Source organism: Hemibagrus wyckioides, linkage group LG19, assembly GCF_019097595.1.
Source record: "Hemibagrus wyckioides isolate EC202008001 linkage group LG19, SWU_Hwy_1.0, whole genome shotgun sequence".
Classification (NCBI taxonomy): Eukaryota; Metazoa; Chordata; class Actinopteri; order Siluriformes; family Bagridae; genus Hemibagrus; species Hemibagrus wyckioides.
The window spans coordinates 3,877,257-3,897,727 of record NC_080728.1 but is presented as its reverse complement, the minus strand read 5'-3'; the positions used below and the strand labels follow the sequence as shown (position 1 = coordinate 3,897,727).

The 20,471-nt window shown below is 39.3% G+C and overlaps 2 protein-coding genes across 3 annotated transcripts; both read left to right on the top strand.

Annotated features, from left to right (window-relative positions):
- Positions 1-1,062: 1,062 nt before the first annotated feature.
- LOC131370013 (flap endonuclease GEN homolog 1) lies at positions 1,063-17,177 on the top strand. Of its 2 annotated transcripts, XM_058417026.1 has the most exons (14): positions 1,063-1,293; positions 6,206-6,368; positions 6,595-6,802; positions 7,438-7,614; positions 8,396-8,506; positions 8,617-8,690; positions 9,368-9,453; positions 9,725-9,875; positions 10,492-10,528; positions 10,608-10,688; positions 10,877-11,007; positions 12,012-12,073; positions 12,648-12,797; positions 15,184-17,175. In XM_058417026.1, the coding sequence occupies exons 2-14, from the start codon at positions 6,208-6,210 to the stop codon at positions 16,395-16,397; spliced, it is 2,643 nt and encodes an 880-aa protein (XP_058273009.1). In that variant the 5' UTR covers positions 1,063-1,293; positions 6,206-6,207; the 3' UTR covers positions 16,398-17,175. The 2 variants fall into 2 exon arrangements, with proteins under 2 accessions (XP_058273009.1, XP_058273010.1); XM_058417027.1 differs by lacking the exon at positions 12,648-12,797 and having other exon boundaries at positions 15,184-17,177.
- A 1,052-nt stretch (positions 17,178-18,229) lies between these two features.
- On the top strand, positions 18,230-19,179 carry msgn1 (mesogenin 1). The gene has a single exon (XM_058417070.1). It carries the CDS (start codon positions 18,460-18,462, stop codon positions 18,910-18,912), a length of 453 nt encoding a protein of 150 aa, XP_058273053.1. The 5' UTR covers positions 18,230-18,459; the 3' UTR covers positions 18,913-19,179.
- The last annotated feature ends 1,292 nt before the right edge of the window (positions 19,180-20,471 follow it).

The following is a 20,471-nucleotide window of genomic DNA, read 5'->3' as shown; positions in this document are numbered from 1 at the left end:
ACACGGTGCATCAATTATAATGTAGTAATAGTTAGCCAATCTAGTCAGTGTTTTTGCTGAAGACTCCGGCTAGCTAACTGTAGCTTTGTTTAACAAGGCAATACAAAACACTTGCGCTAGCTAACGATAGCTAGCTAAATAAGCTACGTCTTGTGAAACATTTAAAAGGCACCTTTACAGCCAGCATGGCGTCTCTTTAAGAAGTACTTTGATTTCAGGTGTAAATATTCGTGCATAATAAAATAAACGACTTACGTGGACTGTTAATGTTGAGTTTGATGTAGAGTCAGGGTTTGATGTCCAAGCAGCAGCTACACGTCTACTTCCGCCTCCGCGGACTTGATACACGTCATCGTGGAGTTTCATCATGCAGCGTTCACGAAGAGCCAGATTTTCTGTGTTTACCTGTTTTCAACTGAGGTTATTCTATTTATTTACTAGGATTGGGGTGGAAGAAAGAACATATTCTGCTCATTTACTATTATCACACTTTATTGTGTTTAGATTAGTTTTTTTTTTTTTTTTAGATGGATAAACTTTACTTTTTAGCCAAAGCCTGGTATCTTTTCAACATATTTTAATGTTTTACCTCCTCCCAGAACATCTTATTCAACTAATCAGCCAATTAACAGCCCTCACTGATTGAAATTGTGTATTTTAGAGAAGCACACACTAAAATGTGCAGGACAGTGCGTTTCCCATGACCAGTGCTGTAAACCAGTGAGCTACACACAATAATCCATCATCACAAAGCCGAGAAATATTACAGATTTATTAAAAACCAAAACATTCACAACATGACATTCAAGTCCAAACTTTTTAACATTCTATTCTAAAGTGTGTAATACGGAAGAAAAAAATATACATTATTTCTATTATAATATTATAATATTGACACATATAAGACGCTGCATGACATGGACTGGTATAAAGGAGACCGTCTCGGTGCTGTGTAATAACTCTCCTCCCCGCCAGGGGGCGCTGTGTAACAACTCTCCTCCCCGCCAGGGGGCGCTGTGTAACAACTCTCCTCCCCGCCAGGGGGCGCTGTGTGGACACGGGGTTAAGGAGGGAGTCCGATCTGTGGCGCCGAAGATGAAATTCAAAACACATTTTTTGTGGCTATTCCGATCATCTTTATTGTGATTATTGTCCAGTTCTGGACACACACAGGTCTGATTTTAGAGAGAACCTGCATGAAACTTTACAGCTTAATGCTTTAACCGTGTGGTTATAAAAGGAGCGGCAGAGCAGACTGGGGTTACTAGTGTTTATTGTTGCAGTCCAGTCAAGGTAGGTACACACAGATCTACACACACACACACACACACACACACACACACACACACACACACACACACATACAACCCGCTTAATGCATATGCACAGATCTACACACACACACACACACAACCCGCTTAATGCATATGCACAGATCTACACACACACACACACACACAACCCGCTTAATGCATATGCACAGATCTACACACACACACACACACACACACAACCCGCTTAATGCATATGCACAGATCTACACACACACACACAATCTGCTTAATGCATATGCACAGATCTACACACACACACACACACAACCCGCTTAATGCATATGCACAGATCTACACACACACACACAATCTGCTTAATGCATATGCACAGATCTACACACACACACACACAACCCGCTTAATGCATATGCACAGATCTACACACACACACACAATCTGCTTAATGCATATGCACAGATCTACACACACACACACAACCCGCTTAATGCATATGCACAGATCTACACACACACACACACACACAACCCGCTTAATGCATATGCACAGATCTACACACACACACACACACACAACCCGCTTAATGCATATGCACAGATCTACACACACACACACAATCTGCTTAATGCATATGCACAGATCTACACACACACACACACAACCCGCTTAATGCATATGCACAGATCTACACACACACACACAATCTGCTTAATGCATATGCACAGATCTACACACACACAACCCGCTTAATGCATATGCACAGATCTACACACACACACACACACACACACACACACAACCCGCTTAATGCATATGCACAGATCTACACACACACACACACACACACACACAACCCGCTTAATGCATATGCACAGATCTACACACACACACACACAACCCGCTTAATGCATATGCACAGATCTACACACACACACACAACCCGCTTAATGCATATGCACAGATCTACACACACACACACACACACACACAACCCGCTTAATGCATATGCACAGATCTACACACACACACACACACAACCCGCTTAATGCATATGCACAGATCTACACACACACACACACACAACCCGCTTAATGCATATGCACAGATCTACACACACACACACACACACACAACCCGCTTAATGCATATGCACAGATCTACACACACACACACACACACAACCCGCTTAATGCATATGCACAGATCTACACACACACACACACACACAACCCGCTTAATGCATATGCACAGATCTACACACACACACACACACACAACCCGCTTAATGCATATGCACAGATCTACACACACACACACACACACAACCCGCTTAATGCATATGCACAGATCTACACACACACACACAACCCGCTTAATGCATATGCACAGATCTACACACACACACACAATCTGCTTAATGCATATGCACAGATCTACACACACACACACACAACCCGCTTAATGCATATGCACAGATCTACACACACACACACAACCCGCTTAATGCATATGCACAGATCTACACACACACACACAACCCGCTTAATGCATATGCACAGATCTACACACACACACACACACACACAACCCGCTTAATGCATATGCACAGATCTACACACACACACACAACCCGCTTAATGCATATGCACAGATCTACACACACACACACACACACACACAACCCGCTTAATGCATATGCACAGATCTACACACACACACACACACACACACACAACCCGCTTAATGCATATGCACAGATCTACACACACACACACACACACACACAACCCGCTTAATGCATATGCACAGATCTACACACACACACACAACCCGCTTAATGCATATGCACAGATCTACACACACACACACACACACACACAACCCGCTTAATGCATATGCACAGATCTACACACACACACACACACACACACACAACCCGCTTAATGCATATGCACAGATCTACACACACACACACACAACCCGCTTAATGCATATGCACAGATCTACACACACACACACACACACAACCCGCTTAATGCATATGCACAGATCTACACACACACACAACCCGCTTAATGCATATGCACAGATCTACACACACACACACAATCTGCTTAATGCATATGCACAGATCTACACACACACACACAACCCGCTTAATGCATATGCACAGATCTACACACACACACACACAACCCGCTTAATGCATATGCACAGATCTACACACACACACACAACCCGCTTAATGCATATGCACAGATCTACACACACACACACAATCTGCTTAATGCATATGCACAGATCTACACACACACACACAACCCGCTTAATGCATATGCACAGATCTACACACACACACACACAACCCGCTTAATGCATATGCACAGATCTACACACACACACACACAACCCGCTTAATGCATATGCACAGATCTACACACACACACACAACCCGCTTAATGCATATGCACAGATCTACACACACACACACACACACACACACACACAACCCGCTTAATGCATATGCACAGATCTACACACACACACACACACACAACCCGCTTAATGCATATGCACAGATCTACACACACACACACACAACCCGCTTAATGCATATGCACAGATCTACACACACACACACAACCCGCTTAATGCATATGCACAGATCTACACACACACACACACAACCCGCTTAATGCATATGCACAGATCTACACACACACACACAACCCGCTTAATGCATATGCACAGATTTACACACACACACACACACACACAACCCGCTTAATGCACATGTAGTGATCTACACAAACACACACAATTCGCTTAATGCACATGTAGTGATCTACACAAACACACACACAATTCGCTTAATGCACATGTAGTGATCTACACAAACACACACAATTCACTTAATGCACATGTAGTGATCGACACAAACACACACAATTCACTTAATGCACATGTAGTGATCGACACAAACACACACACAATTCGCTTAATGCACATGTAGTGATCTACACAAACACACACAATTCACTTAATGCACATGTAGTGATCGACACAAACACACACAATTCACTTAATGCACATGTAGTGATCTACACAAACACACACAATTTGCTTAATGCACATGTAGTGATCTACACAAACACACACAATTTGCTTAATGCACATGTAGTGATCTACACAAACACACACAATTCACTTAATGCACATGTAGTGATCTACACAAACACACACAATTCACTTAATGCACATGTAGTGATCTACACAAACACACACAATTCACTTAATGCACATGTAGTGATCTACACAAACACACACAATTCACTTAATGCACATGTAGTGATCGACACAAACACACACAATTCACTTAATGCACATGTAGTGATCGACACAAACACACACAATTCACTTAATGCACATGTAGTGATCGACACAAACACACACAATTCACTTAATGCACATGTAGTGATCGACACAAACACACACAATTCACTTAATGCACATGTGATCTACACAAACACACACAATTCACTTAATGCACATGTAGTGATCTACACAAACACACACAATTCACTTAATGCACATGTAGTGATCTACACAAACACACACAATTCACTTAATGCACATGTAGTGATCTACACAAACACACACAATTCACTTAATGCACATGTAGTGATCTACACAAACACACACACACAATTTGCTTAATGCACATGTAGTGATCTACACAAACACACACACAATTTGCTTAATGCACATGTAGTGATCTACACAAACACACACACAATTTGCTTAATGCACATGTAGTGATCTACACAAACACACACACACACTTTCGCTTAATGCACATGTAGTGATCTACACAAACACACACACAATTCTCCTAATGCACATGTAGTGCTCTTGGTTGTTCGCCCCAGGTGGGCGGGTCAGAGTGTTTTCTGTGTGTGGTGTTCATGCTGTAATGCGTTTCTTCTCACCACGCTTATAAAGAGTGATTAGATGAGTCTCTGTATCCTTCCTGGTAGCTCTTGAACCAGTCTGGTCATTCTGATCTGACCTCTCTTATAGACAAGGTGTTTCCACACACAACTGTCTCTTACTCAGTATTTTGTTTTCGCACCATCCTCTGTAAACTCTAGAGACTGTTGTGTGTGAAAATCTCAGGAAATCAGCAGTTTGTGAAATAATTAAACCAGCCCATCTGATACCAGCAACCATGTCAAAGTTAAAGTGACTTTCCCTTGATTCTGATGAGTGATGTGATCATTAACTGATGCTCTTGGCCTGTATCTGGTGAGTGTATACACTGTGGTGCTGACACTTGATTGGGTGATTGGATAATAAAGTGGATGATAAATATAAATTGACTGGAGTTAGATAGTTGTCTGTATTTAAGTGTTACTCTGTGGGTCTGAAAACCAGCCATTTAGTAAGTGTTGCTTTATATTTTTTATTGGGTTTTACATAACAAAACAGTTGCCAACACAACATTAACACTAAATAATAAGCGTTATAGATACATTTTGAGAAAGAAAGAAAGAAAAAGAGGGAAAAAGTAAAATAAACAAAAAGAAATAAAAAAAAATTAAAAAGAAAAAAGATCCCTGTCAGCTCACCTTTGAGTGTATCTGAAATAGACAAATAAATGACCAGACCATCACCCCCACTACACCAACATGATATTAGCACTCAGCCAATCTGAAAAAGTCATGTTAGTCCAAAGAGAGTGAAAAATCTATCCTCTTAGCCTGCTGGAAAAAAGGGCTCCATATTTTCCCAAATACATTAGAAGAACCCCTTAAAGAAAGTCTAATCATTTACAATTTGACATATATATAATCCACTGAGAGAGTGTTGCTGTATTTGTTAACCCTTACGTTTATCTCTTGTTTCCTCATCAGTCATGGGGGTGAATGATCTGTGGTCCATCCTGAGTCCAGTTCAGGAATCTGTCCCGTTGTACAGTCTCACGGGTAAAACTCTAGCTGTGGATCTCAGCCTGTGGATCTGTGAAGCCCAGCACGTCCAAGCCATGATGGGCAAAGTCACAAAACCTCATTTACGGTAAAAGAACACAGATCATAATCAAGAGCCAGTTGATTTATTGTCTTTTCTGGTTTTATTACATAATCAAAAGTCATAGATTAATTCAGTGTTAACTGTAACTTGGTTCCACAAACAATAAACACTGAATGAACACACATTCAGAACTGTGATAGATATAACTTTTAGGTGCTGTTTTGTTGAAACTCATTTACTTTCCTCACCTCTTCTTGAAATGTTCTTGCAGCAATTTGTTTTTTCGCGCCTCTTCACTCCTTCGGATGGGCATCAAGTTGTTTTTTGTTATGGAAGGAGAAGCTCCTAAGATCAAGGCGGAGACTATGAGCAAGAGAACAGGGAAGGCCTTCAGAGGTGGGAAAATGAGCAAGAGCGTCCAGAAACCAGCAAAAGCCACAAACACCAGCAGAGGGCGCTTTAAAGCTGTGCTTAGAGAGGTAGTGTGTGTGTGTGTGTGTGTGTGTGTGTGTGTGTGTGTGCGTGCGTGTGTGTGTGGGGTTATGTTAAATATTTTAATCGAGTTTTTATGGCAGGAAATTTCACAAATCATCCTGCTTCTCTGAGCTGTACGTATTTTTTATTCATGGGAAGTGGTTTTTTGGTTGTTATACTGTATATACAGTACACTGAACTCTTTTTCCAGTTGTCTTGAAGTCCAGTAAAGGTTTTAAGATGCCATAGTAAGTAAGCTGTTTACATGACATTCATCTTTTCTGTGTTTTCATGTAATAAAGCACCGTCCTGCCCTTAACAATTCTAGATAGTGCTCTTGTACAGTAAATATTTAAAATATTTCTAAAAATCACCAGGAAATTTTCACCAGGCAAAATCTTTTTGAATATAAAAGTGAAGGAAATTATACAGCTGTTGTTGTGTATATAAGATCTTATTGTTTTAACGCTGTAAGAATCCTGTCCACTTTTACCGGTTGTGATCTTGCCATAAAAATAGCCATAGATGCTGAGTTGGCATTAAAAGAACAAGAAATGTTCTGAACAACTTCATGTTCATGTCCATGAGAAATGTTTTGCATTTCTCTTACTATACATTCTTCTGTCTGTGTGTCTTTCAGTGTGCTGAGATGTTAGACTATCTGGGAATACCGTGGGTGTCTGCAGCGGGTGAGGCGGAGGCCATGTGTGCGTTTTTGGATGCACAGGGTTTGGTGGACGGCTGCATTACCAGTGATGGAGATGCTTTCCTGTACGGCGCACAAACTGTCTACAGAAACTTCAACATGAATACAAAGGTCCTTGGTTATTCGCTGTAATCTTTATGAAATACGCATATATCAGAAATAAGTAGCTGACCTAGATTTTAATGCTATTTTTTACTTCCTGATCCCGCCTCTTTTCCTACTTATGAACACAAGGCTCCTCCCCTAGAAATCTACTACACTTAGCATCAGGTAGATATAAACTTTACAGGATTTTTAAAGGCTTTTCATGACCTCACTTTCAAGCACACTATATAACATTATAAACAAAATAGTGGCTCATAATAATTTATCAGGATACATGAGTCCTGCTCCTTTTTTTTTCTATGGAATAAGATCTTATGAGCTCTAAGATGTGGTGTTAGTGTTTAGGTACACTTTTGCACCTTTAAACACACCCTGGAGGTCTTTGGGGAAACTGGATTTTTGTTAAATCACATATGAGATAAAATGGCTTTAAAGAATTCATTTGTCAGAAAGAAATTATTATCCAGGTTTGTTTGAAGGAGAAAGTCTAAAATGGGCGCTTCCATACACCCGGTCCTGTGCATCAGATAGTGTGTGTATGATGATTGTCTTCAGTTACTCTTTTGTAAATTTCAACTTAGGAGCTGATTTTTGCATAGACACACTTTTTCTCACTCCTGGAATTTAATTGGCCTTTTTGCACTGAATTTTTATTATCAGATCTGCAAAGTCTTACCTATACCTGTCTTTGTAAGGTTTCACTTACAATTCCTTCATGTCCTCATTCTATCTATTCTGATCTGCTTTCTCTATCTCTCCCCCTCTCTCCATCTCTCTCTCACATCAGGACCCTCAGATCGACTGCTATAAGATGTCCAGAGTGGAAACAGAGCTGCATCTGAAGCGAGAGACACTCGTGGGTCTGGCTGTCCTCCTCGGCTGTGATTACATACCTAAAGTACCCTGAACTTAACAGACATCTTGAATTTTGAACCTTTGTCACGTACGTGATAGCCATGTGGAGAGAATACTTTAAGCTAAATGCTCTGTCTTTTTTGGTTCCTGCAGGGTGTTCCAGGAGTCGGGAAAGAACAAGCTCTTAAAGTGATACAGAATTTAAAAGAAACAACTCTTCTTCAAAAGTAGGTGATTTGTGATGAGGTTTTTATTACTGAAATATTCAGACCATGAGGAGGTTGGCTCATACTTTAATCAAACAATAGTTTATCCATAGAGGTGAACCTAGTTTTAATAGAGCCTTGTCCATGTACTCTATTTTGCCAATTCCCTCCCACTCTATTACAGTTCCCGCCCACTCTCTATTACAGAACAGCCACCAGTCAGAAAGGATGAAGGCATGTGCTTTCTCTGAGACATGTGATATCACCGCATCTTTTCACATGCCTCATAGAGCAGTTGTAATGCATTCAGAGAAAAAAGCTGTTCCCTTTGTTGAGCTCACAGATGCAGCTGATTGGCTGGTATTGCTCTGATTGACAAGAGAAAGAGCGTATGCCCCTCCCATCCCTAGAGTTTGCTGACTTGGTCTCCTGGCCACAGGATTTGAATTCATGATCTCAAGCAATAGGCAAAGAATTATAAAATGTTTTCTTTGTACCATTTAGGAGTCCAAGAACATAATACATCACAAATTATATTTAAAGAGATAAGACCGTGTTTGCCTTGTGTCTTTTTACTGTCAGAGAGTCAGGGACTGTAAGATGTTACTGCTCCCTGATATGAACATTCACATCATAGTACAAATAATATGATGGAAATATGGCTATACGAGACTGCATTATTATGTTCATTTTCAAAGATTCAGCGATTGGCAGAAAACTGGATCTGAGATTGAGGAGTTTGCTGTGAAGAAAGTCACCCACTGCCTGGTGTGTCGTCACCCTGGTGAGGTTCCCACACAATATACATACAACAACCACAACCCATTAGTAATACTCCCAAACAACTAAGAATGACCCATTTTATATAAAAATAGAATCTAATATTATACACTTGTTATTAAATTAAAAGAACTGACGCCTTACTAAGACAGTGTTATATTTTTCCTTTAATTTGTCACCTGTCTTACATTATCTTAAGTCATTTATATTGCATGTGTGATGTAATAGCTTTCTCCGTTCTTCTGTCTTTTCCTTCTCTTTCCCGGATCCTGCAGGTTCTGCTAAAGCTCATGAGCGCAGTGGCTGTGTGTTTTGTGACAGTAAGAAGTTCTGTCAGCCTCAGGACTACGACTCGCAGTGTCCCTGCGACTGGCACCGCACTGAGCACGCTCGCCAGGCCTCGTCTGTCGAAACAGTCATCAAAAAGTGAGTTGTCTATCGGTTGCGTCTCAATAGCTTGTAGACAGGGCGATGACCAGGGAGTCGGCCATATTGGAAAGTGAGGTCTGTCTCACTCTCTCTCAATCGCAAAATTCTTCTAGTGCACTAGAACATTCACTCTCTTAAAAAAAAAAAAAAAAAAATCCCAGGTAGCTTTCAAATAATGACTGCTAAACATTAACGTTAAGTTTTTAACTTTATCTGACATTCCATGTACACTTTATTTGAGTCTAATGGCTTCTACATGTTTTACAAGCCTACGGTCCTGCTTGAAGTACCATGACAGAAACCTTTGGGATTAAGCTAACAGAAATTATATGATGTATTAAAACTTAAGTATTTGATTTGTTTTGGGTTTTTTACAGTGACCAATTAGTATGTCGGCAGAATTTTACAGCATATGCAGTTGGATTATATCGTATTCACCTAATAAAATAAAATAAATCTGTTCATCTACTGCACATTTTAGGTCTGAGTAACCGTGACTGTGTTCCCAGAAAAAACAGGATCAAGTTTGCATCAAGCAGCTTTATGTTTACTGACTAAATCTTCAATGATTGTTTGTTTGTTTGCTTGTTTGTTTTACCATGGCCACGGATAGGAAAACCCTGGCCTGTGACATGTTCCCTTTCACGGAGGTGAGTACCGGTTACACTCTATAATTTGGATTATTCAGGCACTTATTGTTAAATTCGTATCATTTCTCTTGTCTTTTAGATCATCACTGAATTTCTGGTTCCAAAGGACAAAACCGTTAACAGTTTTAAAAGAAGGAAACCCAACCTTCTCCTCATGCAGGTCTCTCCAGATCCTGTCTTGTCTGTATACTGTAATAACGTCTAGACTTTAAATTGCAGTCTGATTTTATCCTCATCACACTTCTGTACTGGGGGATAGTGTTGTTATGCTTGTACACATTACAGCATCTACAACAATATGTAAATAATAATAAAAAAAAAAAAAAAATTATTAATTGTGTTGTTCAGAATTTTGCTCTGGACAAGATGGAGTGGCCCAAACATTACACCAGTGAGAAAGTTCTTGCTCTGATGACCTACACTGAACTCATGAACAGAAGTCAAGGGACACCATCCTCAACGCAGATGCGACCTATTCGGTTTGTCGTCTTTCTCTATGCTTGCTTCAGATTATTTTTTACAGAAATTGTCAGGTGCCCTTATTCAGAATTACATTCAGAAGTGTTTTGTAGTACAGTTATAAACATATACGCATGTTGGTGCTTATAATGGTAGGGTGTGAGAACGTTGTCAATTCAGAGAGGACTTCAAGTTGCATTCGTCTAAAGCTAGTGAATTTCTACTGAATTTCAATTCAATTTTATTTGTATAGAACAATTAACAATGGACGCTGTCACAAAGCAGCTTTACAAAAAAATTTAGAAATTCAGGATATACATTTTGTATGAATGTATCCTTAATGACCAAATCAGAGGTGATAGATAGATAGATAGATAGATAGATAGATAGATAGATAGATAGATAGATAGATAGATAGATAGATAGATAGATAGATACTTTATTCAACCCAAAGGGAAATTCACAGTGGTGATGGTGGTGCAATATGATCCTGGAGAGGAACCACACTCAAAAGAGAAGCCATCCACATCCACACCAAAGAGTGTGATTATAAATCATTTCCCTTCTTGAACTGTGTACTGTATGATCAAAAAGTGCAATTGTGTAACCAGGAAATTCATTCTAGTTTTAACTTAAAGTCTATTTTGTTGAGTTTATCAACTGTTCACTGATGAAGACTTGATAGTAAAGCTGTTCATGGCAGTTGCAATCCTAAAGCTTTCGTAGCAGTTGCAGTCTGAAGCCATCTTCAAGGTTTCTATGTGGAATTTTAGATCTCTGATTTGGAAAAAAAAATGAAAAATGCCTTCTCACGCCACCTTGGAAATTATTCTTGGAAAGTCGGGTAGTTTTCTCTAACCAAATCAACATGGATCCTTAAGAATAAATAAAATATAACTACAGTAAATTAGTGTTTACTGTAGGTTAATCACTACAGATCATTGTTTTGAGAAAGCTAATATATCCTATATCCTCATCGGTAAAATATGCTTATCAGTAATTTGGGTCAATTTTGTCTCTACAGAATATACAAGCGGCGCATAAGGAACGGTATCTCCTGCTTTGAAATCTTGTGGAGTAAACCAGGTGAGATCTGCCATCTCGTAAATCTAATCTCTAAACATTTACAATCAAATCCTGATACTCCTTGTATAGTTAGCATCCAGCACATTAGTAATGGGCTTTAAGATTTGCAGATTTTAAAATATTTATTTTCAGCCCGAGCTGCGAGTCTCTAGCTCTGGACGTGTGACAAGTGTCACTGCTGCTCTTGTTAGTGTCTTGTTGTGAAAGCAGACGTGAAGGAGATTGCTGGTGTGATTTGTGAGTCGCAGGTGATGGAACAAATGTAACATCCTGACGTGCTAAAGTTGCTTCCTGTGGAAACTGTGAACTTAGACTCCTTGCGTCCTGCACACACCCAGTCTATTTTACAAAATATAGGGTACATTTTACGATGGAGGATATTATAAATACGAATCTCATTCTCTACACAGCACCTGAATGCTTATTGCTTAAATTGTGAGGGGGAAAAATACCACTGTGTCACTGTGAAACTTGTCTTGAGGGTTGTTTTGTAGCTCGTTTGTTTTTCATTCTCAGGTCAAATCATTTTAAGAAAGTTAAATGATTTGACCTTGTATGCGTCTTATCGGTGCAGATCATTATGTATTTCCTGAGGACTGCGCTCAGGACGACTCGGATGTAGTGAGGACTGTGGAAGAGGAAAACCTGTTCACCCTGGCTTTCCCAGACATTGTCCAGCTGTTCCACAAGGAAACTGCAGAGGCCAAGGACAACAAATTAAAGAGTATGTCCCTGTTTGTCCTTCTGTTACAAAGTCATCACATCACAGACTCAACTGCTTTAAGCTGCTTTCGAGAGAACACACACACTCACACGTTTCTCACTGTGAGGCATGTCAAGTTGATGAAAGCAAAATATGGCACCTGATAAATAATGCATCTCAGCATTTAATAAACATGTTTCTTCTAATTATCCTTGCCAGAATTATTGGAAGTGATCCAAAACGAATAGATTAAAAACTAACACATACATTATTTTTAGTCCAAACGAATTTGTGCCATTCTTTCTACACTGGATTGAAAAGTATTGGCACCCTCACAATTATTAATATTATGTAAACCCTGGCCTAGAGAGAATAAAAGCAGTGTCTTCCACAGGGTTTCATTAAGGTTTTGAGCTGGAGCTGGTGTTTCTTTAACCATTTTACTGGTTTGTGATCAAGTATCAGCGGTCAAGTTTGAATCTCCTGGCAGAGGCAACTCGATTTTGGGCTGAAATATCTTGGTGCATGCCAGAATTCATGATGCCATCAATATTAAATAGTCCCCTGAAGCATCAGTGATCCAACAACCCAGTTTACAGTGTGGTATCAGATAGTTTTCCTTCCTTATATCTCCTTGTTTTGCGTAACCTGTTGATGCTACGGTGGACAGATTCATTTTGGTCTCATCTGACTAACACTTGTAGTAATAATGACATTTTCGTCTTGTAGACATTGCATTTTAGTAAGAAGTTCTCAGTACCTGGATACTGAGATCAAATGAAAAATAATTTAAGTATTTTTAAGAATGGTTTAAGGGTATTTGAGATAAATACTTTCTTCTATTGTATAAATAAAGACGGATGAAAGTTTAGAGAGCGCTGAAGTGTATGAAATGGTTTTATTTTCTTTGCTGATACTTAAGCTTGTTAATATCAGTAATCAGTGACCTTGTTAGTGAAGCAGGCTGCTGTGTCTCTGGCAACCAGTGACCCTGAGAATTTCTTGGGTGGTTCAGTAAATGTGCTTTACCTTCTGTGAAGTGGCAGAGATCAAAGCCTGACGCTGTGATTGTGACACCCGCTGGTGTTTGGCTCGCTAACCCCTCACACTTACACAGTCACATCCCAGCAGTCGTTCTGCACTCAAACGCTTTGATTAACACGAGGTGTTGCACAGGAGTCCCTGTCCATTTAACCCTCTTCCACTGGTCTCTCTCTCTCTCTCTCTCTCTCTCTCTCTGCCCCCCCTTAAATTCTATTCAGGTGATTTCATGCCAAATGAACCAGGGTGTTGAACCACACCTTTACAGATTATTCAGTTATGTTCAGTTTGATGGTTCTGTTTTTTGCTTCTTGTTTAGCTAGATATCAGGTTTGAAATTGCACACGGTCTGCATTTATCTACACACATTCCTGTACATATTATAGCAAAAGTATAAAATGGATAGATTTGCTGTTTTTCTATTTTTGCCAGTTTTCACTTATTGGTAAATTAATATAAAAAAAGTAAGTCTGTAGGCTGTAGGGTTCCGTTAGAAAGTTTCTGTGTGTGTGTGTTTGTTTGTTTTGGCCAGATATAAATTACAGATTTTTGATCAAACATTTTTATTATATTACAAAGTTATTAAGGAAAAGGGTTTTTTATTGTTGTTTTTGATTCAGGGTTTGATCTCCTAGATGCAGGGTTCTCAAACATTCTCATATAAAAATATGAGAATATCACAGAGCTTCTGTTGACCGTTTGGAGTGACGCTGCTTTTATTTTATTTTCTGTTATTGAAGTTTGGATTAAAATAATAATAATAAAATAATTTTGTTCATGTCAAAGAAGCCAGAATACGTTTGTGGATTTTACGTTCCATAAACATGTTAAATGTTTAAATAAATAAAAACACAGACTCTTTATCTGTTCTACATGGTTCCCCCTTTGAAAACTTTGCCCTAGATCATATAACTTAAAATTGAAATAATCAATTCTGAAATTCAGGATCTTTATGATTAGACAGATATTTCTAGGCATTGATGAGATTCTTCTCAGCATGCTTTTACAGAAGGTGTATGTTAAGGAGGAATTGCTCGAGCAACTGATTAGCTTCCTTCTAAGCTAAGGCTGGTGTGATGTTTACAAGAAAGTACCTGATACATCCGTTTTTACTGTGTTTTGACATCCAGTTAAGGTGCCAAAATGTACTATTATCTCAGTTGTTGGTCTGTGAGTTTATTTGCAAAAATAATGTAGTTTATTCCAAATGAATTGGTTAACTAGCCTAAGAATAAAATCCTTTGTTTAATGTGTTATGGTTCATTTTAGACACTGAATTGAGTGATTTTTATTCAACCTTATGTTTGTTTAAAAAAAAAAAAAAAAAAAAAAAAGGTTCTTATATTTCTTTGTGTTCTGTCAACAGAAAAGAAACCGAAGGCAGAAAAAGAGAAGCCTGTCGTGTCTTCGGATGGAGTGTCTGATCTTTTTGCACAGATGTCACTCAAAGGGTCTTCACATCTCGATCCCCTCGTATCCTCAGGGAAAGGCTTACAGACGCTAACTGTTTTAAAGTCTGATCCGGATTGCTGTAACACTGCCACATTAACTACTGCATCAAAACCCAGCAAACACTCTAACTGTCAGGAAATCCAGCCAGTCTCTGATTTTTCCTCATTTAGACAACAACCAGAGGCTCCGGCTTCACCCTGCCTTACAGGGGCATTATCTCAGGCACAGAGTTCCCTTTCTGAAGTGATTGATGAGCTTCACTTGAGCAGCATAGACTGGGATGCTTTGTCCTTCACTGCTGCTCCATCTCCTCGGTCTCAGCACAGCAAAGCTGATCCTCAACCAGTCAACAAATCAGACGAAGGAACCAAAACAGAAGGCTGTGGATCTTCTACTGCTGTCCGGGCCGATTGTGTAGAATTAGCAGCTCAGCACACTGACAGACATTCTGAGCGTTCGCTGATGGAAAGAGTCCATATGAGGAACGTGGTGAAGTGTACTACTTCTCAGAATAATGAGAAGAAAGTGCAGAGTGTTGGATGTGAACTGAAGTACACTGAAAGTCACAAGCCACAAGAGTCTGAGAAGCTTAAAGCACCACCTCACTCCCACTCAGAACCGAGCAGAATTAACACTGATTCAGAAGAACAAACATTCACAAAGCAGCCCAAAGATTCGCTCCCTGTCCGGGTGCCACCTAAATATAAATTTGTTAAACCGAAGCACTTCAACAGACCGTCCAACTTTCCTGAGCAGACGAATAAAGAAAGCGTGTGTAAGAAAAGTGTTTGTAGAAGACAAGACTCTATCGGTGATGAGAGTGACCTGGAGAATCAGCCTCAAACCAAACAACAACAACAAAGCAAACGGAAAGCTGAAGTCGAGCCTAAACCACAGACTGTACAAAAAACAGTCCTAGTGCAACAACTTCTTAAACAGAACAGATGCAATATGCAAGATGCGATAACTCCTGAAAAACAACCGCACAACACAGGCTTCTCAAGAACTAATCCCCTGTCACACAAATGTAGCACAAAGAGTGATGATGATGATGATGATGACTCGGATGCTTCGATTTCCAGCCCTTTACCACTAGCAGAGAGGCTGAAACTTAAATTGAACAAATAAATATAATGCCGTTCATCACTGTTTTTAATAATACTTAATTGCAACTAAGTATCAGTGCATGTTTGTGCTAAAATGTGCATTTTTAATAAAGTTTGGGTTGCAAGTTGAGTTTGTCTTTTTGATGTATGCCACACATTTCCACATCTCTCAGCGTAGACACGCATGTATAAAGTCAGCAGAGGACAAACTTGAGGTCGTCGTCTCCTTTTTTTTAATTCGATTTTACATCTTATCTTCTTACCACCAGCCCATGTGTTGATTTTGTGACATGAAGTAACAGATGAGGACTAATAAGGAAAAAAAAAAAAAAAAGCTTAAATGTGTCGCTTCCTTTTCCTCACCCAGATCCCTTAAACATGGCTCACTTTTATTACACACTCGGTGTTGGTCTTCCTCAGCCCATGTAGTGACATGTTGCACACCTTTTCAGACATGAAAGCTTTGAGAGGTCTGTACGGAAGGAGCACGTGGACAGCTGCAGCACTCACACTAGATGTTTAGGTGGTCAGATTTTATTTGGAAATATTTGATCTTATTCTTGTCTTATTTTCTTCACTGCACAGAGCAACCTATAGCTAGATACTTAAAACATTCTTATTATCATTAGATGTCGTAGTAATAGACAGATAGAGACTTTATTACCAACACGACACAGTATTCAGATGCTTCTCGTTTACACTTTGATTATTTCCTGTAAATCCCATTGTATCTCCTCATATTCCCCTACAATTTAAAGAGTTTTTATTGTACTGTTATATATTTTTTTGTTTTTGTGTCTACCGTTAATTCCATTCTTTGACTATATTTTTTTTTAATTCTCTATTTTCTTAATAAGGACAGTCATAATATGCATTTCACTACATGTTGTAATGTCTATGATTGTATACATCACAAATAAAATATGAATTTGAAATTAAACTTTATTCATCCTGAGGGGAAATTGCAGTGTACAATAGTGGTCATATACAGACATTCACAGGTAAACATAAATACAATGAGAGAGAGAGAGAGAGAGAGAGAAAGATATTCTAATGAAAATCTATTAGTGAGGGGATGGAGCTCATCTCTAAAATACTGTAAATGAACTTGTAGTTATTAATTTAGTAGTAACAATAATAATAATAATAGTTATTTCAATTAATGGTGGTAGTGGTATATTTATTTTAAAATGAATTAAAATAGCTTATTGTTGTTATTATTAGAAATAGTAATTATAGTAGAAATAGTAATAGTATAGTTTTTGTTATCGTTAAAAGCAATTAAATTGAAATTGCTCCCATTACTCTATAAGTCATAGTATTTGATTAGTATGTTTTTGTAATTAAACTATTCAATTAAATGCTCCTATTACTATTCCTAGTTTTGGTAGTAATGTGTGTAATATTTTTTTTTTTTTAAATATGCAATATCTCAGTGTTTTAGGATGCCAATTAACTGCTATTCTACTTCTAAAATAATTACAATACAATGCCAGCTGTATGTAAATAATGAAGATTACACAGAAATAAGATCAACTATTGCTTTGCCAAATCATAATGTGTTGTGGTTTGATGATCTGAGTGATGCTGGAGCCTAACTAACTAACTAACTAACTAACTATGCGATCTTTCCCACACCAGTCTGGGTTCAGAGATGTTTCCCAGTATGAATTTCACTATTAACGTGTATTTCGGTGAAAAGTGCTTTCCAGACGCAGAGGATCCGTTTCCAACACCACTCTTCCCACACCCTCCTGTAAAAACCCCGTGTCTCGTTTGTCTATCGCGTTTCCCCGAGACGCATGATGACGAGGTTTAAAGTCACTTCTCACAAAAGGGAAATCTAATTATTTTCTTTTCTCAGCCGCATTAGCCACTCATTCACACCTGGGCGACAACGAACGCGGCTCTTCTGGAGAATAAAAAAGGAGAAGAAGAAGAAGTCGCACTTGTTGACACTTTAGCTTTCTTTGAACTTCGCCAAAAGCTGTGAGCTCGTAAACTGGCCGTGGGTCTGTGCTGGTATAAAACACACCCTCACCTCACCTGTGTTCATACACACACGCTCACACACACGCACCCAGATGGACGGCGCAGAGGTTGACCACTTGACCGCTAAACTTCTGTCGCAGTGGGACTGGAGGACCGACAGCCGGCATTTCGGAGAGCAAGGCGGCTCCATCAGACGGAGATGTTCGTCACCTGAGCCCTCTGCCTCTCCTTGCTCCACCTGTTCATCCTCCTCATCCTCATCCTCCCCGGAGGCTCCAGGGGAAATGTTCTCGGATTATTCATACGACGGAAGGAAAGCGGCGCAGACGAAATCCTCCAGACCCAAGATGTCGACGAAGAGGCGCATGAAGGCGAGCGAGAGAGAGAAGATGCGCATGAGGAGTTTAGCTGAAGCCTTGCACCAGCTCCGAGATTACCTGCCTCCTGTCTACAGCCGCAGAGGACAACCACTGACCAAGATCCAGACTCTCAAATACACCATCGAGTACATAAAGGAGCTGTCGGAAATCCTCAGCCAAGAGTGAACCGACTCCGACACCGACACCGAGTCGACACCGAGACGTTCATGGACACTGGTCAATATCCTCAATCAGCTGGGTGGCTAAATTGGTTCTTTGTACAGAAATGTGCCATAATTCTGATGTAAATACTTGTCGGCACTTCCCCCCCCCTTTTTTCTTTCTTTTTTTTCTCTTTTCTTTTATTTGTTAGCTATATTCCTATTCATGTCTTTAATAGTCAAATATTTCAAGAGAGAGATGTTGAAATAAACCTTGTTAACTCTTATTACATATCCTGTATCAAGTGTATTTTATTTGTTTAGTGTTTTATTCATCATGTAGGTTGGTGAATAAGCTTATGGGCTTTTATCGCAGGTGAAACAAAACCCCTAGAAAATACAGTTCGAAAAATGCTCTTGAAGCACAATGCTTTTATTTAAGTGTATAATGCTTTCAAATGGCTTTTAAGTAAGCAGATTTTTCTCTAACATGATGAACGTAAGGTATTTTAGTCTACCCTACGTAAGTGCACTTCTCCAGGAGAGGCACACTGTAATCACCAGCTGGGACAAAACCATTATCCTGAGCAGAGAGAAACTCAACAATAGTAAGAAATTGGTTTTAAAAATAGTTGTAATGTTGACATGGATTTGTGTTTGTTGCAGTAAATAATCTGATGCCTTAAATGTTCTTTAAAAGTACTGCTATGTAACATATATAACATAGAGAGTATAACCTACTGAATACATCCATCCATCCATCCATCCATCCATCGTCTACACTCGCTTTATTTCTAATTAGGGTCATGGGGATCTGCTGGAGCCTATCCCAGCGCACATTGGGCAAAAGGGAAGGGGTACACCCTGGACAGGTCACCAGTCCATCACAGGGCCACACATATAGACAGACAGACACCCACTCACACCTATGGGAAATTTAGAATTACCAATCAACTTAATGTACATGTTTCTGGACTGTGGGAAGAAACCAGACACACCCACACAAAGAACATCCAGGATTTGAACCCAGGACCATCTTGCTGTGAGGCAACAGTGCCAACCACTAAGCCACCATGCTGCCCCTACTGAATACATATGACAATTAATACTAAATAGTAATTACCTGCAACTGCTTAAACGGACATTTAACAAATTAAAACATACTGCAAAAGATCGTCTTAGGAGGTAAAATTTTCATCCTTCATTGACCTGAGTCACTGAAGCCTATCAGTGAGTAAAAAAAATAAGTACATTATTTCTATTGAGAAAAATATGTGGGTCAACAATCCAAAACAAATCCACAACAAAAATAGTATAACCCAAAAAAGAAGCTTTAGTACTGAAATGTGTAATGAAACATGGGAGATCTTGTCATCTTGGTTTTTTGCTACTGACCTAAAAAAGGCAGTATTAATTCAATCTAATAAACACCCCACCTGTAAAATCACTTGCTAGACATCATTTAGCCTTTTCTAAAACCTGATGACCAATTTTTAAATGACCTACTTATCAAGAGAATATATAACAATATTAAAATAGACTATCCTTGTGCTATTGTAATGAACTCCTACACTATATGGCCAA

Excerpts from the sequence above, each read along its gene's own strand:
- LOC131370013 (XM_058417026.1), top strand. The coding sequence starts at position 6,208 with ATGGGGGTGAATGATCTGTGGTCCATCCTGAGTCCAGTTCAGGAATCT. Across the intron at positions 6,369-6,594 it reads GTCACAAAACCTCATTTACG|CAATTTGTTTTTTCGCGCCT; the intron begins GTAAAAGAACAC and ends ATGTTCTTGCAG. Across the intron at positions 8,507-8,616 it reads GCTGTGATTACATACCTAAA|GGTGTTCCAGGAGTCGGGAA; the intron begins GTACCCTGAACT and ends TGGTTCCTGCAG.
- msgn1 (XM_058417070.1), top strand. The coding sequence starts at position 18,460 with ATGGACGGCGCAGAGGTTGACCACTTGACCGCTAAACTTCTGTCGCAG.